The sequence below is a fragment of the Nomia melanderi genome, chromosome 3, assembly GCF_051020985.1.
Source record: "Nomia melanderi isolate GNS246 chromosome 3, iyNomMela1, whole genome shotgun sequence".
NCBI classification, from domain to species: domain Eukaryota; kingdom Metazoa; phylum Arthropoda; class Insecta; order Hymenoptera; family Halictidae; genus Nomia; species Nomia melanderi.
In genome coordinates this window covers 19648212-19673126 of record NC_135001.1, presented here as the reverse complement: position 1 = coordinate 19673126, position 24915 = coordinate 19648212, and the positions used below count along the sequence as shown (strand labels likewise).

General features: G+C 44.1%; 1 protein-coding gene across 3 annotated transcripts in view; it reads left to right on the top strand.

The window, feature by feature from the left end:
* The window catches only part of NLG-4 (neuroligin 4), a 446966-nt gene that overhangs the window by 374728 nt on the left and 47323 nt on the right, over window positions 1-24915 (top strand). For all 3 annotated transcript variants that reach the window (XM_031982034.2, XM_031982031.2, XM_031982032.2), the window contains exon 10: window positions 824-951. In XM_031982034.2, the coding sequence (XP_031837894.1) occupies window positions 824-951 (128 nt within the window). The remainder of the gene's footprint in view (window positions 1-823; window positions 952-24915) is intronic.

Genomic DNA, 24915 nt, shown 5'->3' with positions numbered 1-24915 from the left:
AGGTATCGCGGTAATTTTATTGGATCTTATGAATATATGAGCTAGTGGAAATCAGTGGAGACATCATTGAAATACCGTCATGTTATGTGACTTGAAAGTGACAATTATTATATACCTCGACGAGCGGTCACTGTTGTTCTTGTTAACACGTTGAATGCCGCACGATTTCGTGGTACAGAATACTTGAAATGGAAAGAATATGATATTAAACCATTTGATTGTATTGCATTGTTATTCGTGCAGGTTCATCTAGCTGAATGTGACCACATTAGTTAGCATTGTTTATAATATACAAATGTTTTCAAATAATCATGGTTTAATTGAGTGAACTATAGTGATTCGATTCGGTTGGAGGTCACCGGTGACATGGCATTCAACGTGTTAATTTGATGTGTAAGCTGACAGTGTCTTCCTCGTCAATTTAATGTTAAAGCGAACAATGATTGCCTTGTTAATGTCTGAGTTGCTAATTCCGTGTATTAGTCTGTAGAATTAAATTCCATGCGATGAGCACATGTTTGACTGGTTTGAGCTATTTCATGTTAACCGTACAAACGTTGCGTTGTACTACTTACATCCGAATCCCAGTGAGATAGTTGAAGATTATCGGGTTAAACCGAGGTTGAACGTTCAGTAAATCTTAGTATACATAGAAGTCAGACGTCGAACGTGCATCTTCATTCCTGAAACTCGAAGCAGCGTCATGCTCGACGGTAAAGGAGGACAGTAATGGATGTCTGGGTCCAGGGCCAACGATATTCGCAAAACCATCACCGTCGATCGACGAAGATATCCGAAATAACGATTTACGTTTTCGTTCCAGGAATCCGAACGTGATCGATCACCACAACCGAAACGACACGCTCCTACCCGCCAGCCGCGAGAAGAGCCGTTTCCGGACTTTGACCTGGGAACAATACGACCCGGTGCATCAGAAATACCTGGAGATCGGTGAGTCGAAATATTTAGATCGAATATCTGAGAAGATACTCAATTTTTAATTACAGTAATTACTACAGTACTACTATTATTACTACTCTATTTCGCATGTACTAAACAAATCCGTATCTCATTTTTAACAACCCTTTGATTTTGATACACAAATATACACGTTAAACAGTATAATGCAAAGTTTCGAGTCTCATACCGGCAATTTTCAAAAACAAAGAAATCTCGACTGTAATATACACGAAGACGTATAACGCACTACAAAGAACTCGATCGACTTGGCGACAAAACTAACCATCAAAGTGGATCCACGAACAGAGATCTATAATTCCTCAATCAACTTTTCACGCGTCGCGTGTATTTTAATTCGCGTTTAACACGATGACCTCCACTAATAACCGATACTTGTTTCGCGCGACCAATTACCGGTCCACTCGTTCGAAATATAATTTCTTTGAAACCGTAGAGAACCACTCCGAGCAAAACAAGCAACTCGAGAAACGCGAGAGAGCCCCGCCTATTCGATATTTCGCGGTAAAATTCACCGCGAAATAATTTCGTGCGAGTCGAATTAGCCGGTATCAAGGGAGCCCGGCCGGGGGCCACGTTTCACCGCGGCGCGCGCCGCGTACGTGGAAAGAAAGCTGGGAAAATGAAGTAGCGGGGCAGAAATGCTGCCGCGCTCGCCTAGCCTGCTTGTCCGGCCGACGAGAGAACCGAGGAAAAGACTTTCCGCGAGGTCATTTTTATTTTCAGCGGCTCTCGAGCGCGGCAGATGACGTGAAAGGAACCCTTTGACCTGAAAAAGAATTTGCGGTCTTTTTCCCCGCCACTACTTTCCTCTTTCTCGCCCTCTCCTTCTATTCTCCCTACCTTCCGCTATTCCTCTCTCTCTCTTTCTCTCTCACACACACACATACATATACACTTCTTATCCCCCTTTTCCTCACCATTTCCCTCTCTTCCTTTTCGTTCTTTCCTCGTTCCTCGCTTCTTCGCCATCATCTTTTTGCGTTCTCCGCTGGCACGCATTTTTTTGCTACGTAACGTTACGACGAACGCCGGCATAATTCTATTAGCATTTGAAGGCAACGTGAGAGCACTAATTAAGCTAATTAGGAGTGTTTCATGGCGGCAATGCTCTTGATGCGCCGCGTATCCCAAGAGGAGGGAGGAAGAAGCGAGGCGCACGGGGCTCGCGTAAAAATGTAGCGGACTAATTGAAATAAAAAGAATATCCAACCGAGTGTAATTGAGGCGAGCGGCTCAACCTCGCCTGTAAATAACGTGGAGGACTCGTTTAATGAGTTCTTTAGAATCGCCGGTCGGCTTTGACCGCGTCCGCCGCGAACGCTGTGACGAACAGTCGATGGTAATTACCGAATCACGTTGTTTCGATAGAGAATCGCTTTAGAATATTGATCGGCCTCGGTTGTAACGGTCTAACTTTAATTAACTCCGCCGTTCGGGCTTCGGAATACCGATCCCAGGAGCCGAGGAAAAATTCTTTGAATTTCGGTAGTTGAAAATTGGATCGTCTAATCGCGTGATGTATTCAAGGTTCAAAACTAAGGAGGATGAAGAAATTTGAAAAACGAATACCGAGTAAAATACCAAGTACAGTAGAAGATTCAATTTCTAATCTATCGGAGAATCGAAAACGAAGAGAATCTCGAGACTAACGTCAAAGGTCAGGTGTTATCAAAATTGAGATTAATATTATTCCTGACCGATTCGCATATCCTGCCGGTAATAGTGGGCTGATGTAATCGTCCTTCGTAGTCCATCGAGGCCGGACGACCGCGATGAAATATTGAGCTGTCAAGTGTGTGCCAGAGGTCTATGATACTTGAGTGGGCCAGGAGCCCAACGTATCAGACGATCGTTTCGCTAATGAGTGATCAATAGCCGCGCGTAATCGCGCCGAATGCTGCTTAACCGCACGCTCGGCCGCACTATCAGTCCGGTCCTATTGCGCGTAATTTATTATTATCGTTAGCGCCGTCCCCCGAAATTCATTAGGCGCTAATTAACTCAGCCGCTATTAACGATATCATCGAATTTTGCGAGGAGGGTTAACGAGTGTCACGGGACCCAACTGACACAGATTACTGCTTACACTTCCGTATATTTACGGCTCCGATCTTTCGATGATTCCAGTTTCTACCGAGCTTCCTTGAAATCGTCCCAATCTTATCGTTCATCGCTTTCTATTATTTCTACTATCAAATCTCTTTATTACGCAATCATTGAATCGCACATTCTGTTTCGAAAGCAAAGAAAAATACACGAGAAGTGTAACGCGTGTATATTAAGAGATCAATTATACTTAATATTCGTATGAAGAATTAGCTAACTCCACTGACACACATCGCAAAAAGAAGTCCTCGACCTAATACTAAAAATGACCGACAAAAAGGGTCATCCGCGCTCGGTAAAGACACCAGTTTCACCGATCGATATCGACGTTCGACGGCCGACCACGTTTTCATTTACAGAGTGCAAAGGGTGTGCGAGGAGGGGAACCGGTTCGACCGATCCTAGTTAAATATAGATATATTCCTCGATGTTCCACGGTCGCTTCGTGTTTCCGATGTTCGCGGGATCGTGTCTCGGGGAAGAGGACAGAGTGGGTACAGTTTCGAACAGCAACAGCTGCGGAACGGATCGTCGACAGTTTCCGAGCGATTCACCGATGACGCCGCGTCGTCTGAGGTATCGGTGGATGCGGTGGAAACACGGATGGAAGTCGAGCAGACACGGCGCTGAACATGCTCGCCGAGTTCGCCGTTTCTCAGACGGCGGTGAAAAATCACGGCGGAACGACGGCTCGCAGTTCCGTTCTGGATCGTCCCCGAGTCGCTCGTCGGCGGACCGCGATCCGAGAAAAATGGGCCGTGAAAATGGACCGGATGCGAAGCGAGCGCGCCGCCCACGTGATTAATTTTTTTTCCCTTTGTCTTCCTTATCTGACCGAATGAGTGCCTCGGGCCATTCGACGGTTCGTTACGAGCTCCTTCGCGGCCGGTACTGGAACTTTCTGCGCTCGAAATCGTGTGCAGGCCGCACAACGCTGAATTTATTATGTGGCTCGGACAATTGCGTGGTAAAAAGTTAAGAAACTGGAATCTTGTTTCGGAAAATATGAGAGTATCTTTTAGTGGAAGAAGGTTGAAGTTATGGAGATAAGTATCAGTGTGTTTCATTGTGTTGCATGTACGTGGAAAAGTTAGCTTTCATTCGATTGAAGACGAATTTACATTTAATTAGAATTGTTGTTAAGGGATTCGTGTGATTGTGGGTAATGTTTCACTAAGCGCAGAGTTCGTTACTTATACTGCTTATTATTGTGTCTTGTGTAATAGAGAACATCATCGTTCAAAATTGCTGGGACATTAGGGTCGTCAGTGAGAAAGGTGTTGCATCCCGTATTTAATTAGATATTTTAGCCTCCGGTATAATTACATCCACGTGAACTGATTTACGCGGAATCTAGACACTTCTTAACCAATCTAATCCCGCATAACTCGCAGCCGTCCCGTAACTTCGACATAAACACGTCCTGCTTCGCCATCGATTAGAATACCTACGTCTCCCGCGCTGAAGCAGGATCAACCGCAGGACTAAAACAACGCCCGACCGCCATAATTTACTTGTAGTACACGTCCGGGCCGTTTTCCGTCCTCTGCACTCGCCGCACGTAGGCAAACTCCCTTAAGCATCGGCGGGGCGAACTTCCCGGGATAGGCGAAATAATTTTATCCGCAACCAAAACGCGACTATCGGCGCTGCTCCCCAAAACCTTCCGCGAATATCTTCGAATATTAACGAATGTCTTCTGTAGCCCATTCCTAGAATACAGTTTGCTCGAAATCCCTTCACCTACTTTGAAGTGGCATACACACAGATGATTCGTCAATCATATTGGAACGTACACATGTGGAATTTAATTCTGAAACGTGTAAAGCAAACTGAAAACCAACTATTCGAAATCTTATTCATTACTACTAATTAATTCGGATCTATGGTATATTTGGCCTATGATATATTTCTCAACTCTGGTCGATATGGCTGCTTTGTAATAATTTATTGGAAGAGAAAAATTCTAAGCATATGTATGCCTATATTTCCTTTTAAATATAACAGTTGATTGATTACAGAGGAGTAATATTCACTTTGAATTCGAATGAACTGAGTAATATATATTCGTTGAATCATTTTGAAAATCTTCACCACGAGTCTACCTCGTTGTTGTAGGTCAAGGGGTTAATTAGCATGTTCATTCGTATTCCTCAGCGAATATATAAGCGTGTAAACGAGCAAAGGTTAATACAAAATGCTGCACTTCAACCAACTGCAAGAATCGAATTAATTTGCATTTCAATTCCAATGAAATAAGAGACTGATCATTTGACACGATTAAAGCTTGAAATGCCAAGTTCAATAATCGAGTAACAGTTCTCTTGCACAATCTTCCGGCAGCTTCGGAAAAACACGCAACTCGTCGGGTTCTCTGTAAAAAGTGTACATTTCACATAATTTGGTTTTTCAAGGGGTTAAATTGATCTTCAGTTAAATGAAACATAACTTTCATGCTTTGATTCTTGTTTCTACTCGTGCACTCATCAGAAACCTCTCTCCCATTTTTCTACGAGCTTCAAGATTATATTCCACCAGCACTCGAAAACGTATCGCGACTTCAATAACATCTAAACTCTGTACAAGATCACTCTGCCGAAACGCGTGCAGCGTGCAATTGTTACCGCGAGGAAGCTAACATTTGTCGCCTGCGTGAGATCTTACTCTTCTTCTGTCTCGCTCGAGCAGTTCATCGGCCAGCTTCGTTCCCCATTCGGAAGAGAAACGCGTCTAGGGAGGCACGCCAGCCCGGTGCTCGGCAGATACCGGTTCCTCGCGGGAGAAGTGTCGCGCACGCGATCGTGTAATGGGGCTGTCGTGTGCCGCAGCTGCGGCGCGAACCCAGTTCGGCTGTTCGCGAACTACACGCCCACGCGTACGCGTCCGCCGCATCTGCACCACCCGCATTCCCCGCGGAATCTACATCTGACATCCCTAGCGACAAGCAAAAACAGCCGGAAAAACGGCGCCTCCGGAAACGGAAATACAATCTCGGTCAGAATATTTAGCACCGAGTGTTTCTGCTGGTCGAAGCGATGTTTGCTGGGGAAAGCTGATGATTGTAGGAGATGGTAATTAGAAAGTCATTTGATGAATCTGGGAACTGAAATGTTTACAAATTTTGGGGATCTAAAAAACGCCACGCTGTTTATTGAACCATTTGAAAGTATTTTAACACTAGAGCTATCAGACTTGACGAACTATCATCTTTTGCGTCTTCTTTTGTAATTATTGGAAAACTACAGGTGCTTTTTCCAGAAATGTTTAAATAAATTGATTTACTATCGTCTATTCTAAGCTAGAAATTACTCAGTTTTCCTATGATTCCTACAAGAAGTATTCCTCAGTAAGTATATCCTTAACACGTTGAATGCCATGGGGTCACCGGTGACCCCCGACTAAATCGAGTTACTATAGTTCACTCAATGAAACGACGATTATATGAAAACATTTCTATATTATAAATAATGCTACCCAACGCGATGACATTTAACTAGATGAAAGTGCAATAACACTAACGCACCTCAATCGAATGACTCAACATTATATTTCTACTATTTTGTGCGCTGCTCTATGAAATCGCGCGGCGTTCAACGCGTTAAACTTCTTTAATCGAGTACCATTCTCATTCGCACTATCGCCGAAGCAACATTCAACGGTGACATGCATCAAGCGTTCCATCTGGGTGACGGTGGGCTGTCGTCGGCGAGCGATTTTAATTAAAAATGAACTAATGACCAGCTGAGTCGCGGGATCGTTCCGCGGAGATGCGTATCGCGGCATTCATCAGCGCGCGGCGTCGCATAAATCGATTAGCCGACACGGTCGCCGATAAATCCGGCGCGTCCGAAAAATTCTCTAACGTCAGCTGCCGGGTTATTATCATTCCGTAGATTCGTTTGCAAATGAAATTACCCGAATATCGGGTGAAGGGAACGGTGCACGCCGCGGTCCGCGGGAGCATGGAATATGTATAGAACGTTTTCGGCGTATTTCACGAAAGGAATAGCAAAAGAGTGCCGGCGGCACGTGTGCGCGCCGTGGCATATGTAAACCTCTCATTGGTATTTTTCCGCGGCGCGCCCGGTCGGTCAAAGTAGATCGGAAATTTTGCCGGCGCGGCCCGTAAATATCGAGGGAAATAATTTGGCCGCGGCGGCGGACGCACGCCGAAAACGCGGCGTCGCGTTGAAAATACCGTGACAAAAATAACTCCTCGCCGCTGCGACACATTGAACACGCAAATTCGGGTTACATAATGTACCGGAAATAACGACGAGAAAAATAATCAGAACGACGCATTTCAGAGCCCCTGTGCGACTGGTAGCTACAGGTTCGCGTTTAAAATGCGACCACAGAGCTTCATTATTCTACGCATTCTATGTTTCATAAGGATTTTATAGAGATAAATCCGTATCTGAAATTGTACGGACTTTTGTGGTTCATTCTGATTGATGTTTTAGAGTGAACGTAAAATTTTCGCAGATTATTTGTAAACTCAGTAGTTTCATGAATATTTCACTTTTATCTAGTAAAATATAAGAAAGCCATCAGTCGATGTCTGATTCATGCGAACTGAATCTACAGTGAAATTGCATCTTCAGTGTTACTCAATCGCAAAAATTAATCCAAGAAGCTGTAAGTTCCAGAATTCTTGAATTTAACTTCTTGCTGACAGTACCGGAACTATTCCACTGTTTTACAAATAAGAGTTCCAGGATATTGCGATTCTTTTTAGATGCCAATGAAGTAAAAAAGTACAAACTATTTGATCTTCAGACAACAAATGATTTTATCGTCAGCATTCCGGGTCTATTGTCGAACGACGTCGGGAAATGTTTTATAAAAGCCCGATTATAAATCGACGCCCTACAACAGCGGGAGACTGTATCGGTGCTCGTGTTAGCCGGTATCGTTAATCCGACTTCGATACTGTGCTTCGATGCCGAAGCCGCAGGCGTGATCGATCAGCCCGATAAAGCGTCCGTTCATAATTCGTGCCGGCCGAGTGTCGTCCGTTCGCTAGTCACCGGACGAGAAATTTTCCGACATTGAAATCTGACGGAACGATCTCGTACGCAATAACGCTGCAAATAAAACTGACCGGCCGGTGATCGTCGATAAACTATCGCGACAATCGTCTGCCTCTCAGTTGACAACTGTGGATCTAGCTTCTCTTATTCAAGCAGCTGTCCATTAAACGTCAAATAAACGAAACATTCTTTCCCGATTTATCGCTAAATCCTAAGGTTGAAACATCTCATTAACGCTGTATAATCAACGATTCAAATATCTCAAACACCAAGTTTATTAACCCCTTGCCCTACAACGAGTGAGACTTATGGTGAAGATTTTCAACATGATTCAACAAATATATATGTTTGTGGAAGGGAGACAAAGTTCCCTCCCTTCTTGGTCTTCCTAGTTGCTAATGTTACTAACTAATTCGTCCCGTTTGCAATCCTCGACCGTGGCAGGTAAAAAGCAAGAAACGCTTTGGCCTTAATAACACATGCTAAAATAGACGGACTAGAGAGTTAGAGATGCTGGTGGCTGGACGCCAGATGTGGACAATAGACAAGGAAAAGCTGCAGTAAGAATCGCGAGCCTTATGGGTTCATGGATTTATGACTGCCACGGACCCCTCTCGTAATACCGTAAGGACGATTGCAAGTCGCGACGGGACGAAGGCTCTTATTGTTAAAGAAATCTAAAGAATGTACAAATCACTCTTAAAGAAAGATAAAATGTATACAACTCTAAAGCTACGGTGATCTAAGGACTGTGGAATTTAATTGGAAAAACCTCTCAAAAAATGGAGCGTGTAGTCATCGAACGCAGGACGAATGCACGTAGAGTATATTTTAATGAAAGATCAAAGCGAAACAAAGAAGAACTACATGTTCATGTGAACAAATAGAGTTCATCGTTGAAAGAATTAGTATCATGTCAAGCTTTACGATGACGTGTACACTCGTCAAACACAGTTAAAAGGAAACATAGTCATAACGTATGCTTAGAATTCTTCTCTTTTTCCACTAAATTATTAATGACAAAGTAGCCGTATCGATCAGAGTTGAGAAAGAAGTCATAGACCAAGGGGTTAAATCCCAAGATTCTCACAGATCACAGTATCCTAATGATCTCATAACTCATGAAGTTCAATATTTTCACGCATCGTATGCAGCCGCATCCTAAGAAGCCAATTATTCTAGTGGAATAAACTGTTCGGTCCAGAGATGCGCGAATCGTTAAAAGAAAAACGGCGAAGACGCGTACGATCCGTCGTTCCAAAGAACAAATGCGAGGCGTGACGGTTCGCAACAACAACGGCGGCGGCGGCGGGGCCGGAAACGGAAAAAGAGCTTAAGACTCGCCCGTTATGGCGGAAGCCCGACGAAACGGGGCAGTAAAGGTTCGTTAAACGCAACTTCGCTGCGAGCAGCCATTCTGCAACATTTTCCTTCGGCTTTTCTCCAGCTCCTTCTGCCCGACGCTGATGCTGATGCCGGTGCTGCTGCCGCCGCGAAGTGAGAAGCACGGGAAACGCGCCGGAAGTCGATAATCGCTTGTCATGAATCCGAAATTACACGGGGATATTCTGCCACGGTACATTTAGAGGCAGCGCAATTTAAGGAGATAATACGAGCCTCGTCCAGGAACTACGAACGCTGTGGTTAGAAAAAGATTCTGTCTCGCGCTGCTTGGAAAAACTGCTCGGCTGTGTTCGAACGAACTGCGTTCAGAATTATATTGATGATCCCCTGTGAATTCTACAAATTTTCTGTTGTGTGGCAAGCTCTAGATGACAGTTGACTTGATTCTGAGTTTCATCGTGCTAGTGACGGGAATAAAGGTTGTTGATTCTCTAGTATTAACGCATTTATGTTTTTGACTCCGTAATACTTGTGCAATTGCATTGTTATTTTTAATAAACGAAGGTAGATGAGGGTAGATGATGTTTTACTCAGTCCTGTTGATTAAGACAAAGTAACGACGAGGGAGTGAGAAAAAATTGAAGGAAAAGTGAATCAGGCAATGAATATTGAAAGTTCTCTGTGAACGCTGAAAGTTATGAATTTGATTCTATTTTCGCGGTGTAATCGTCAAAGGATGGGTAAGGTTTCGTTATCGCAGTTATAAGTAGAGCAAACATTGAATTTATAGGAAAGCAAATCGATTCCCGAACAGAAATATTTGATCCCGAAAGTTTGTCTTTTCCGGGGTATTTGCTGTTTCGTTTAGTATCCAATTTCACGCTCGCATCTCGGATCGGCGCGTTATCAGCCGAATTTGTTTAATAGGATTCGAAAGTAAACGGCGCGCCGAGGTCGGGCCAACGTGCCCAGCGGAGTTTAAATTAGTTTTTCGCCGACAAACACGCACAATATTGTTTAACGTAATCAAAGTTTCAGCGGACTCGTTTCCTCGGGAAACGACGGACGAATTTAATTTATGCGCTTAAACAAGCCATATGGCGGCTGGAAAATACGCGCGGAAATTCCGCCGCGAAGTTCAATATTGTTTTCAACGTTTCATCCACATCAGATTAATTCCATGCGTCAACTACTTTATTCTTGCCCGATTCGCGATAGTGTCACATTAATTACCATCGGATTTTCGTTGGCTAAATATTCTTCTCACAAACGAACCTTCTCGTCGCGGTACCTTCAATCACCCGTATAATTTTCATTCAGATTTATACAGACGCATTATCGTTAGCGAGATATTGTTCTCTCAAACGAAACGTCCGTCGCAATGCCTCCGATCATCCGTATAATTTCCATTCAGATTTATACAGACACTCTCGTCGACGATCAAACAATTTGATCGGAATTTTATAAAAACGATCGATTCGACAATTTTAAATAGGAGACAATTATCGGGATAATGAAATCACGTTGGTGTTATTCGCGCAACGAAACGAGCGCTGATAAGAATCCATATCGAGGCACGAGAACTTCCCCCTAATCCTCGAGCCATCGACGGAACGAGAATCTGCAATCGCGTCGAATTAACGTGCAACTGGAAAGTCTCGTTCTCGTTCCAAGGGCCGTTTATTTTCCAGTGTTTCATGGGATGCAGGGGTTTAACGCTCGGGACAGCCGACAACTGCTCCAACTTCTCTGCATAAGAGTAAAGGTAAACCCCCATTCCTCACCCCTCTCCCGGGCCCGGCGCGTCGAACAGACTGCCTCCGCCTCGTCCGAGTTCTTGGCCAGTATAGCCGAGGCATCAAGTTCGAGTTTGGGCGATCGTAACTTCGCTGCTAAGATCCGGAGTTAGACGTGCAACCATACGATCGACAGCTGCTTGGAAACTGCGCGTGACAAAGGGGATGACAACGGAAGATACATCCCTGCGGAATATCGGTCGTGAATTTTTTTCCTTTTTACGCCGTGGAATATTTTGTGACACGTAGATAGGGAGAAATATTAGAATAGAAGAATGAATGAATATAATTGAATTAATTAGGTAATTTTGAAAAGTAAACATTTATTTTCGTGCCTTCTATTTAATATTTTTGATTTTATTCATTCTATGATGATCAGTTGAAAATTTTAGATACCGTTAGGTTGAAATGATTTAGATAGACGGCTATTATCAGTTATTATCATGTACCACAGTAATATTCTTCATCACGATGGAAATTAAAGTTGTATTGTGTAGCTTGAATGATATCTTTAATGTTTCCTTCAATAAATGTGTCTTAACTACTCTACAAACTACTGTGCGAAAGGCACTGTCAGTAAACTGTAAGATTTACACTCGATGCGCCAATGGAACGTTGGAGTACTTGCGTCAAATATGCGACCATCAAAACGTTAAGGGTCTTGGATGTTTCATAATTTCTAGATTAACATTTCTGGTGTTACTAGAGCTTATAGTATCACATCAGAGAGAGTTGTTGGAATGATAAAAGCTTCAGTCGTTAACACGGTAACGACAGTCTTTGTGTCCAAAACCGTATTACCGAGATAACCTCACGACCTCACAATGAACGATAAAAAACAAATTATATGAAATTATTTAAACAGAGCTCCAGGGGAAATCATCAAACACATACTACCAAATCCCTTTCTCCCTCTGTTCCCTCAGCAGCCATTTAATAATTACAGTCGAAGATACAAAAGATCCTTCCCTTCAATCGCTGCAAAAAAATAAATTCTCTACAACTATTCAAACAAATGACCAATCAAAATTATCAAACACACACTACCAAATCCCTTTCTCCCTCTGCTCCCTCAGAGTCAAAAAATCAAAAAATGAATTCTCAAAAAGTCCTTCCTGTCAATTGATCGAAAATCCCTAAACAATCCAGCGCCTTGCGCCGCGATCTTGAACTCCTCGTCCAACCAATTAGAATGCCCCGTAAGGGACGATTCTCCCAAAGAAAAAAAGCCAATCCACCGATCGCCGGTATCACGAGCGCGGAGATCGGATCTGGGATCTCATTCAAGTTTCGCTTTGGCAGCGTACAGTTTGATCTTACGTGGGGTATATCGAAGGGGCCGGAGATAACGAGAGCACGGGGGTGTGGCGAGGCGAGAGAGAAGGTCGCCCGGGGAAGGGGGGCGAGTCGAATCGGAACGCAATCGGGAGACCAGTCGGTTCAAGATAATACGACGCCATTACAATTTGGCCGGAGTCCCCCGCAGTCTGATCCGGTTGTTCGCCGGTGGTACGCGATCGACGCTGGCCGTCGTAATGTGCCCAAGTTCCCACGTGCATTAGTTCCGTCCCCGTTAAGAGGATGTCTATGTACGCCCGGTGGCTCGAGTCTATCCAGGAAAGGAACGGCTGAACCGGTCGTGCAAGGGAATTTGGTTCGCGCGGGACTGTGTTTGCCCAAGTTCGTCTCTCGCATTTACGCCGACTACTCTGCGCTGCTTAGGAAAGCCACGGGACGACATAGGAAAAAGAGAGACGACTCGCTATGCGTTCTTCGTAGTTTTCATTGGTTCGTATCGCAAACTGACGGATAGTAAATTACTGAAAATTAGACGAGAACAGATGAGGGCTGACCGATTAGACCCGCATTTCTGCTAGGGTTATTTTTCTGAACGCTGAATACCGGCAAGCCAAAAGTGCATACGGGCGAGATGACTCGCGATGATTTGTTGAGTAGCTACAGCAAAGGCTTAGGTTTTGATGGATTCTTGTTATTGGCTGAATCTCGTTACGTAGGAAGGAAATGAAAGAGAATACGACAGAGTAAGATATGAGTTTGTTAACCAAATCAGTCAACTTTTAAAATCTTTCGAAATTTTGTCGTCAAAGCGTGTGATTGACTGTTGACTTATTTAAAATAGATTTCATTGGGTTTAATACCGTGAAATAATAAAAATTCTTTTCATCGTGCAAAATTTGCGATAGTAATAAAAGTTACTTTAAGTGTATAACGCTTTATGCGTTATATATTTGATGAAGTAACGCTAAACTTGTAGGAATACGTAATGTTTATGTCTATAACGCGTGAAAAATCTGACGCGTCGCTCCGCTGCATTTAGCACAAAGTTGGTGGTTGCACGCGTTGATGCTGTAGACTCTTCCGGGAATGGTCAGAGGAGCTACTTTAGACTGGTGACACGTGTGCCATCGGGTCCTTAACGAAGAAATACAATGGCGTTCGTGATACCGTCCGTTGCTTCGTCCGTACACTCGTGTGAATGAATTCTAATTGAGACATTTGTCGAAGAATAATGCTTTGTGATCGTTTTTTGAATTAGGCAAGAATTTTTAAATATAGAAAGGTTAGTATCGAAATACAAGGATAAAGTTGGAAAGATATTAAGAAATTGTCGGAAATTGGTAATTACTGTGATGAAGGGATTCAGTTATGCTTTCTTTCATATTCATTGAGTTGCATTTCTTTAACCCTTCGCACTCGAAAGTTTTCCACTGGAAATATTCAACATTTCCCGACGATATAGACGACATTGTTTGAAACTGATTTAACGATAATTCACAGATCAATACAGAATTTAATTAAAATACTAAATATTGAACTTCATAGTGTTGCTGTATCAAATCAAGTGGTGATTGAGAGTCACCTCTGTGCAAAGGGTTAATTACAGCAAAACATGGTATTTGAAAACTGAATACTGACACCTAATGAAAATTAAATTAGTGATCTAGAAGAATTAATTTTATAAAAGTAATTTGCCTGCCTTTCTGAATGTTCACTGTTTAATACCACTGAATCACAGCTCGGAAAGGAAATATCGCCGAATTAAACCGTTCACAAGGTACTTTTCAGTCACAAAGGATTTCCAAAGCAGGCAGCTATTTGTCTAGCTAGACACGAAGCCATTGAACCACCAATAAGCTCAGAAAATTACATATTTACTGCATATATTTAGATCCGATCCCACGGTTCCCCAGTTGCAATCCACTCCGCGTGCAGCTGGAAATTTCAGGTCCTCGGCAGCTTTGTTCGCGGAACGAGATGAATTCACCGTAATTTCTCTAATGAGACGGAATTACGGAATCAGAATTACCCGGAGCAATAATGATATCTATGACAGTCGCAACGTTGAAATATCATTTATCCGGCGCGTGCCCACTTACGCGCGTTCGTCCATATTTCTCAGCTCCCAGATTCCCCATTTCCAGACTATCCTCAGCTTATACACTCGTGAAGAATACAATACGCGCAGCTGCAATATGCAGGCTCGCCGTTTTGCATCGACCAGTATCATTCAACCCTCTCAAAAATTAATATTTATCTATAAACCTGACGCGAACGCTAAAACAGGAATCTCAATGAATACCAGAAAACTACGATGCTCGTTGAAATTTGGATCTTGAAAATTCAATTCCTCGTCCCGTCCTCTTGCGATGAATTGATAAACGCGCATTTCCGATCAACGCTCTCAATCCGATCATTTTCGTTCACGCCTCCGCAGCCTCGCTCGCGTATCTCAATACGGTTCGGGACTTCTTTCACGCCGTCTCGCGTTTCAAAGCCGAATCTCCGCCCATCCGTTTCGGTATCGTTCGAGGAACAATGATGCTCAAAAGCTTCCACTTTACCTGGTACTCCCTACCGAATCTCTCACGCTCCCCTTTCTCCCTCTGTTTCCCGATGTCTTTGTTTCCCGAGGCGTCGGGAATTTATTAACAACGTTTGAAAGACCGGAGCCCCTGATTTACGGTGAGCAACGAAAGCGCATCCCGATCCCTTGTCCGTTTTAAGTAAAGATAAGCTCCGCCGGCTCTCACGTGCAACTGCACCGTTACGTGCCCTTGCGTTCCTCCTTCCACCCCCCCCCCTCGCTCCTCCATGGCTTTTTTTCCGTTTACGGCGTCGTCCGTTTTACGGTTTCACGTGTCCCGAGACGCCTCGAGCTTTCGGGATCGCACGTCAACCTTAAAAAGGAGGAGAAAAGAGGGAGGGGGAAGTAAGAACGTAAAAAGAAAGGCGTCGCCGGAGTTAACGCAGCCCCGTAAAGCATCAGCGTTACCTGGAGTCTATTCCGCCAAATTATGAGCGCCGTTCGTCGCTTTAACCGTCACTGTTTCCAGTCCCCTTCCTTCCACGGAATCCACTTTGTTTCCTGCGTGATGGAAGCTGCAGCGTAAAAACGTCGCGCGACGCATCGGGAGTCTTTAAGGAGATGATAAAGTTCACGCCGCGCGCCGCCGGCGAGCTCGCTGAATGGTAAGGCGCGGCGGTAGCGGAGTGGACGGATCGCGTCGCGTCCGAGAGGGTCGAGAGCTTCGAGTGGACTTAATTGTGGCGATCGAGATGTCGCGGGGAATGTTCCGATTTGAATTCCAGCTGCTGGCGTTCGTGACGAGCGGCAAGTCGAACGAGTCGGTGATGAGTCAGAATCCTTTCAACGCATACCTGTGCCAATCGCTCTAGATTTTAAAATATTGTACTTCATTGAGAACAGTGGAGATTAGATGTTATCAAATCTGAATGAATTCCGCGATTCATTTACAATTACTTAGATTTGCTTCTTTAATTACTTACCTTTTCGATTGAATTATTGAATTATTCGCGATGCCATAACTATATCATGTACAAGAACAATCTCAGAGCTTCCCAAATGTCGAATAAATGATTAAAGTGCTACATTAAACTTGACTCAAGAAACACTGACATAGTACGTCACATATCCTCTAATAAATGATTTTTGTACTCGAGAGGTGACTCTCAGTCACCGCTCGATTTGATTTGCAAAATGATAAAGTCCTTTACCTAATAAACTTTGTACGATGCATCAATATATGAAATATTGAAATAAAATAACTTTCGTTCTTAATTTCTATATGTTCTCTCATTAATTAGTTTCGAAGAACATCGTCTGTATCTTATAGGAGAATATTGAATATTTCTACTGAGAAACTTTCGAGTGCAAAGGGTTAAATCACTTGATACGAAATTCATTTTGAATTACGAAGAATTTGGTTCGAGTAAAAGAAATTTCTACTTTCATGTACCTTGTATAATCGATTCCACTAATTCCCATTGATAAATTTCAAACACGAGTAGATCATCGCCACGGTGTTCAAAATCTCTACCGACGGAAGTACATATACCTCGGATGCTCAAAATCCGAGGAACACTAACGGAAACGATTTCACGTTTCAAAAGTTCGACTTTCCAATAAGAAATACCATCGAGTCAGTTCTATTTCGTGCTGCAAAAGCGAGTTAAAAAATTGTGCGCCGTCGACACAAAGGGACACAGGGTGAAAGAACGGAAAAAAGCGGCAAAACGGGAAGGGCGATGGAGAGCGGAAGCTATTGACCATGGAAGAACGTTGTTAGAATTTACGTATCACTTGCCGCGATGCGTCAGAGCGGCCGAATGCATCGCGGATGCGAGGGAACATGGCAGATAGGTGGGCCGGCCCATTTCGAGGAAGAGAGATCGGGTGCATGTGCAACGGATGGAGACGTGGCAGGATAAAGCGTACGTAGGAGAGCACGTAGTAATTCACGGGCGCACGTATGCGTGGCCTAAGTGATACTACGTGACGATTTATGTCGCTGCACAGGCGTGCGTGACGCTCGGTAATGCCCGCGCCTCGTCCCGTCGTTGTACGCGAAAATCGGCGCGATAAAACCACGCGAAATCCCGGAAGGAATGGGAAAGGAACCGTGAAAATCTATTTCTCTTCCTTTCCTCCATGCCGTTCGTCGTGGTCACGTCATCCCGAGCTTGTCGAGCTAATTTTCCTTATCGAACATTTCAACGGTTTCTCCGGTTGTTTTCCTATCGTTCGGATTCTTACGTGTGAATCTTTCTTCTCGTGGTTTTCTGGTGTAATGACTCAACACACTGATTATTCAATAGTAGTTTTGATGCTTTCACGGCCTGGAGTGTTCATTTCTGGCTTTCGGAGCCGTGTTCACTAGGAATTTTTTCCCAAACACTGATACTGATGTAGGAAGAGTCTCTTTAACACTAGAACTACCGTGCCAGTAAAAATGACTGGTTTTGATTCTTTTCTTCCGCAATTACTGATATCTTGAAGGCATTGAATATTCAAAAGTACCTTGAAAATCAATAGTTTCACTTGACTACTGTAATGAATGTCTGAAGAAACTGAAAATAATCTATTACGATTTTTATGGGGATTATATATTAATCGTATCAAATACACGGCAGTTTTAGTGTTACATACGTACCCTATTCTGGATCAATGGTCACCAGTTATCTTAATTGATCAGCTACAATTAAAAAACGGAAGGAGGGAGTGCCAAATGGGATTCAGTTGATATCCTGTGTCCCTGTTGATGTTTGGGTGTTTAGGATTTCAATAGATTCTCCATACTCGCGTAGAAACTAGTTCTTGATAGTTCTGATTATTCTAAATTACAGAGAAATAACGAGAAACGTTTGGTTTACAATGTGAAGAAACGTTTGGATGAACAGTTGAAATGCTTTTGTGAATGTCGAGCACGGGAATTCGAGGTGAAAACAAAGAAACACGTGGAAACTTCAACGATCTAATCGTGAACGACGGTACGCTAATAACTCGTCATTGGATTAATCGAAAGTCCTTTGAAGCGAATCGAGGGGAAATCAAAGGAAGCAGCGGAATGCCGAACGTTTGAGACGCGACTCTCGTTTTTGAGTCTATCCGGTCCTCCCGGGATTAAACGCGAGGCAGTCGAAACAGCCGACACAGCCGGGGACCACCGTCGAGCGTATAAGGCGGCAAACAGCGCGAGCAACTTTCCGACCGTTCAAGTTTCAAAGCCTCGTTGGGGACTTCGCTGTTATCGCGATTACCTCAGGCCGAAAACCTTGCCGTATCAGCGCGATTGCTAATTCATTGCGCAATATCGAAGTTGACGACATTCAAGTTTCATACTTGCGAGAATAAATAGCTCGCGTAATCGTCTTAGAATCTGAGTCGATCGTCGAGTCTAGATAGAACGGAGATTCGAACGAAAAGAGGATTATTAATGGATAAAATTTTTGTCGACGAACGGATTATATCGTTTTCAGTCGGAAAGTTGTTCGTGAACATTTGCGCGCGTATGGACTTTTATGAATCAGTTTACAAACAATTTCTTCGCTACGTTGAAGCTTTAATTGCATCGGAAAGAAGCTGAGAAGCGCATTAAACTTCATTGTACGTTTTAGGTACACAGTCCGGTACTAAGGGCGGGTTAAGTGCCGATTGTACATGAAATGCTATTGCAGTGGTTCGTTCGCGTGCAATTAGCTGCCGTGAAATGGATAAAATGCTCGACAAGAATGGGAATTATCCGACAACCGAACCGGACGCATTTGCACTGCAAATGGCTCGTGCTTGACGGTCACTCGGTGCTTTTATTCACTGCCGTAACTTCGAACATTGTCAACGGTGTTATAATCAAATTCTCCCCGCACGATATTTGATTTTAAACTTGGAACTAAAATAGAAACTCGCTTCCTGTAAATTCTATTGTGCCTTTAAACATTATTACCTTACGTTATCGTAGAACTCCGAAATTTAATATTCCAGAAGTCAATATTGATAAAATCCACAAAATAAAGCAACCATAACAAACAAAATCTACAAAATCATTCCCAATTCCACACTACTAGGACTACCGGATGGATTAAAACTATTCACGATTTTCACAATGATCAAAAAGACAAACGTTTCTCTGAGAAGTTACTCGAAATATAGATTCAGTGAACTCAGTCGTGAACGATTCGAAATCTCGATACACACTCCTAGAATCTCTACAACAGAATACAATAAAGCCAGTTTGTTTAGTCGGTAGTGCTGCCGTTAACAAGGGACGTTATATCTTCTTTCTAAATAAAGACAGATGATGGTAGACAAACAGAGCGTCGAATCGCGATCGAAATTCACGTGTATCCCGCGAGAAACACGTTTCGTGATGAAACGTTTCCACGGGACACGTGACACGGCCAATCCATTTCGCGGGAGGAAATACAAATCAGTCGAGGGGAGCGATCCGCGTGACGAAAGTTGTGCCGACCCGGTCGGCGGGTGTAAACCATGGGCCGAGCGGAACGAGCGAAACTTGGCCGGGCCGGGACGCAACTTTTCTTACGGCCCCGCGCTCGCTCGGACGACAATGTTTGTACCTGGGAAAAGTTTCGACGCTCCCGAGCCGTATCGCCGTCTCCGCCGCGGAAAATATTCCCCTGTCGGCGGATAAAGAAGAACGGAGACCGGCCTGTTCCTCCGCGTGTACCTGTATCAGTCCCTTCTCCGATCCCTCTAATGGATTCAGCCGGCGGGGAGGGCGCGAGGAGAAAAGTTTGCCGGAAGTTGCCGGACGATTCGGGTCTACGTTATGCAAAGCGAAACTTTCCTGGTAATCAGCCGAATAAATCTGGGAGCCCGGGCGAGGCTGCAACCGGGACATTCCGGGGAACCTTTTGATATACGTGGCGTAACAAAATCAGATTGAATCGAGAAATTATCCTGACGTCTCCGTTTGGAACGATAGATACGAGGAAATAAATTGGTGAATTTATTTAACACTATTCCTACCGCGGCCGGTCAAATGACTGGTTGTTGGGCGTTCACAGCAGCGTCCTTACTTGGAGCTGATTAAATGAAACCGCTTGCTTCTCCGTGAGTGGACTGTACTTTTTGTGTGTACAATTATGTCTGAACACTAAGACGCGCTTGTATGACGTGTATCGTTCGAAAGTTGTGAGTTGCCTTTTTCGCTGGCGATCTGCGAGTCAGATCGTCAGCTCCGAAATTTAAGAAAACACCCTGATTGGTTATCGCCGAAATTGACAAGTACCAATCAGGGGCTTTCGAAATGAATTGTCCCCATATATAGGAAATTTTTATTGCTAGGAATCGACTGGTTACAAATTTATCTCGGTAATCCATTGGTACGTAAGGTTGATACTTGATTGAAAATTCGTGTATCTGGAAACTTTGTGCTTTAAGTAATGCAGGAAAGCAATAAAAAGAATTTGACGTTAGACGGTGGTGTCAATGGTTTCTCTGAACAACACGAAAACGTTTTCTAACGATCACATCTAAACTGAAAGAAAACAGCCCTGTTTGATCCTACGCAAACCATTCCACTTGCCAAACTTCCGTAGCCACTGCTGCTTCGTGCCTCGCGAGTTTACGAGTTTATATAGCCTGAACCGGCCACAATGTGTTATTAAAAATTCACAAGCCCACGCTGCAGTGAGTTTACATCTAATTAAAACCAAGCCAGCCGAGCATCTCTTTACATGCTGCGAACGAATAGTGTTGGAGGCGTGTAATTGTTACATGAGCAACGATTTGTGTTCTGTCGTTTCGTCACTGTTCTCGTTCTGTCACACGTATACACAGACTTTCCCATTGATTCGTTCATTTACTCTCTGGAAGACTTTGATTCGACTTCGCTCGATCTTCTCATACAATCCAATCAAGCGTTCTACCACGACGGTCTTAATCTAATGCAGCATGTCGAATTTAATCATTTTCTGTTTGACAATAGAAAAATAAAGATGAACGTTAATAATGAAAATAGAAAAACTTTTTAAACGTTGCTTCTGCAAATAAGAAACGAAGAATGAGAAATATAATTTTCTATAGAACAAATATGAATTATATTCATATTTCGATCCGATGAGTCTCAGTCTATTATACTCTAACTCCGCTAAAAGTGATCATTTAAAGTTTAGAGACAAAAATCCATTTCGCGTATGACGACCACAGAAGCATTCTACATCGGTACCTAGTCGAAGCCTTTCTTCACGGCGATTCGACGAAACACAGGACCGTTCTATGCGACAAGTAATTTCACGTTAATTTCCTATGCTCTCCGGACCCCTTGGCGCTCGCACTCCCCCGATCTGCTATTCATCATTGCCGCGTGGGATTAAAAGCGACCGGGGAAACATATTCCCTATTTTCGTTGCAGAAAGCGACATCCGCGTTTTAATTAGAGGGCAGATATTAATTTAATGGTCACCGGCGAGAGAATTATTAATCGTCCTTCGACCGAATGGAATTGCGCGTTCGCGCTGCGCAACGCTGGCGCGAGGAACGGGAGACAAAAGACGAATCGAGCGCACTCGTTCCCTGGAACGTCCGAGACGCGTTCGAACTGGACTTACGAGAAGGGCGAAGGCAGGGGGCGAAGGGAAGAAGGTCGAAAACGAATCGGAGTGGAGTTTAATTCTACTTAAACTCTGCTCAACGTGATCGTCGAAACTCCCGGTTTGAAATTCGCCGGGAACTTTCTATCAAACTCTAATTTAGGCTAAAGTAAGCTAAGCCCCCGCCGCATCGCTGCCTTTTATCATGTTGTTCGTAATAACGGGCCGGGGACTCCGGGCTGCCTGGAAAATGTTGCTGAAACGGTCCTAATTGTAGTTTCCCCGGGGAAATGGAAAAGTCGAAGACCTCCCCTTCTCATGGAGAAACTTCGGCCGAACTCCCGGGGGAATTTAGGCGTTGAAGACCAGTTGATCTCATTCTCATTCGGCGTCGCGGCTTATAATAATTGAAACGCGAGGACTGCGGCTCGCGAGATAAGGAATTGTTCGGTACAAATGAGAATCCTGAATCGATCCATTCGAAACTAAATGCAGTGTACTGTCGAAACACTGATCGTCGTGTATCTATGATGGAGGATTTTTAATGTGTGTACTGGCAGGAGAGATGTAATAAGCAATGCTCTCTGGGTTTTAATAAATTTTTAATACTTCTTGACTCTTCCGACGCTTGTCTCAGACTGCCCCCCTTTCGCTGCCTTCACGCATTTCATTCCCAATTACTCTATCTTTCTCTTGCACTCACTTTTTCACTCACGCAGTCTTTAACCAGTTAACACATTGAGCGCCGACTTAAGAGACATTTAAAGCCTGAGCGCCTGAGTAGCTAAAAAAATATTCAAAATATTATACATTTTCGTAAAATAGTACATTTCAATTGCATATTCGTCATATCCAGAAACGGAAATCCACAAATCCGCATTATTGCGGGCCCGGCGCTCAATGTGTTAACTGTGTTCGACGAGTATACACGTCATCGTAAAGCCTGACATGATACTAATTCTTTCAGCGATGAATTCTTTATTTCTTCACAGAAACATGTAATTCTTCTTTGTATCGCTTTGATCTTTCATTAAAATGTACTCTACGTGCATTCGTCCTGCGTTCGACGAGTACCCGCTCCATTTTTCGATTTTATTGCGCGCAAAACCAGAGGCTTTTCCAACTAAATTCTACAATTAACTGGTTAACATTCTCAAGCTCTGTCACTCGGCCCTAAACATTTTTCTCAGTCGCTCGATCCCATCGCTCGGTCATAAACAGTTTTCACTTGCACCCTAATCTCTCGCATACCCTACAATGATAACGTATAATGTGGGAGATGAATGATTAGTTAAGCGTGTAGTCTATTCTGTCTTGCGACCGACTGGTATATTTGTGAAATAGGTTGACTGCGTTTGGGAAAAATTTCAGTGGCTGAAGTAGAGAAAAAGAGTGGAACTGAGCAACGGGACCGTGAGACTGAGGCGATTAGCGCGGCGTGTACATGGCTGTGTGAGTTTTGATTGTAGATGGAAGAGTCAGAGTATAAGTCAGAAGGGTACCAGTGAAAAGAAAGAAAGAACGAAACCCGAGTGAAAGATAAAAGTACGCGAAACGAGTGGAAGCGCAGTTGCAATGAACGAAATAAAATTATAGTAGTTTTTATCTCCACTTAATTCACTCGTTCGTTGAAAATAACCCGGCGAACTCGTACTCCCTGCGGCGCCAAGTGGAATTTACCTAAAAACTAATCCCAACAACAATATCCGAAAACATCAAGATATATCCCCCGCGTATCTCCTAATACCTCCATCAGTATTCAAACACCGATACGAAATCCTGAAGCTTTTAGTAAAATTTTCATTCAAAATTCCCAACGAAATTCTCGCTGGACGCACCGACTAACAACGGATCGTGAAAGCTTTCTCCATTGGCCGGGGGTAGACAAAGCCCGCCGAATGTAAACCAAAACTGGGCGTCGAATGGAAAATGGACAGAATCGAGTCCATAGAATCTTCTAATCCGCTCTTTGCGCCGGCGAATCGGCTGCAATGGCGGCGTCCCCGTGGCGGGCGTTCGTACCGACGCGAAATCATTTCACGGCGTCGCAATTAACGCGGCGCGCGCGGTGATCGGGAAACGATGAATTTACCGTTCGTCCAGCGGCCGTCCCCTAAACCATCATCGCCGCGCCGTCGATTGAACGGGCCCCGCGCAGATTATAACGTTTTAGCAATTAAGATAGAATTTACTCGGCAAACGTGACCAGCCGCCGGCCGTCGCGTTAACGAAATTGAGAGTGAACTTATTACCGGTGATTCTGTCCCGCGAGGATTACGGAGCCGGTCCGCTACAAATGCGCGGCGCAAACAGAAATTTATGGCACGTAATTGACGGCCCATTGCCGCGAATAAATACACCGGATCCCGTAGATCATGCGAGCGGAACGACGGAGAAGGGTTGTCGAGGGTGGCCGGGACGGAGGGGGAGGGTTAATCCACGTACACGTACACACAGCCCTGACACGTGGAATTATTGCGGGTTACACGGACGACAATTGGCCAACAGGCACGCGAACGCTCACCACGCACGTGCGTGACTCCTCTCTCTCTCTCTCTCTCTCTCGTTCTCTCTCTGTCTGTTTCATTGTGCGCGTCCTCGAGATCTCGTCGCGGCGCACGGACTCCTGAGAGACAGCTGTCCCGCCGCAAGAAAAGCAATTACCAAATTACCCTGGATTCAGCGGCGAAACGAGACACAATTAACTTCGCTAGATTCATGGAGTCACGCCTCGGGCCGTTCGAGCTCCGCCACTCTCGGGGAGACGTGGCCCGCGAATACGATTTTACCGGTGCCTTTGGTAACGCTCGCGCTGATTCCATTCGTTCCTGGCGACTGTTCGCTGGATACGGGGAACGTTTAATTCGCAGCGATGGTACAGTTAATCGGTCTGCCCTTCTGCTGGCTCTGCGGACGGTGTTCGTGATTTATCGTCGACCCGTGCTGCTTGTTTCTTTGACTTCTGTGCGGCGAGAGTTGATGCTTAGCGTTCCGCGTTGTGTTTTGAATTGTTGGATGAAGGATCGTCGCGTTTGTTTCTTTGATAAATTGGACTGTGGCTTTTAACTTTCTGATGCGAGTGTTAGATTTATGATCATCATTTTCGGTTATTTTTGAGATGATGCATTTCGTCGTAAGGCATTCAGAGGCCTTGGATATCTTTTGGCAGCTGATGGGAGTATGATTTTAATGTTTCAAAGGAATAGGAATAGATATCAATTAATAATCAGTCAGGCAGTATTTTTTTAATTGATATCTATTCCTATTCCTTTGAAACGTTA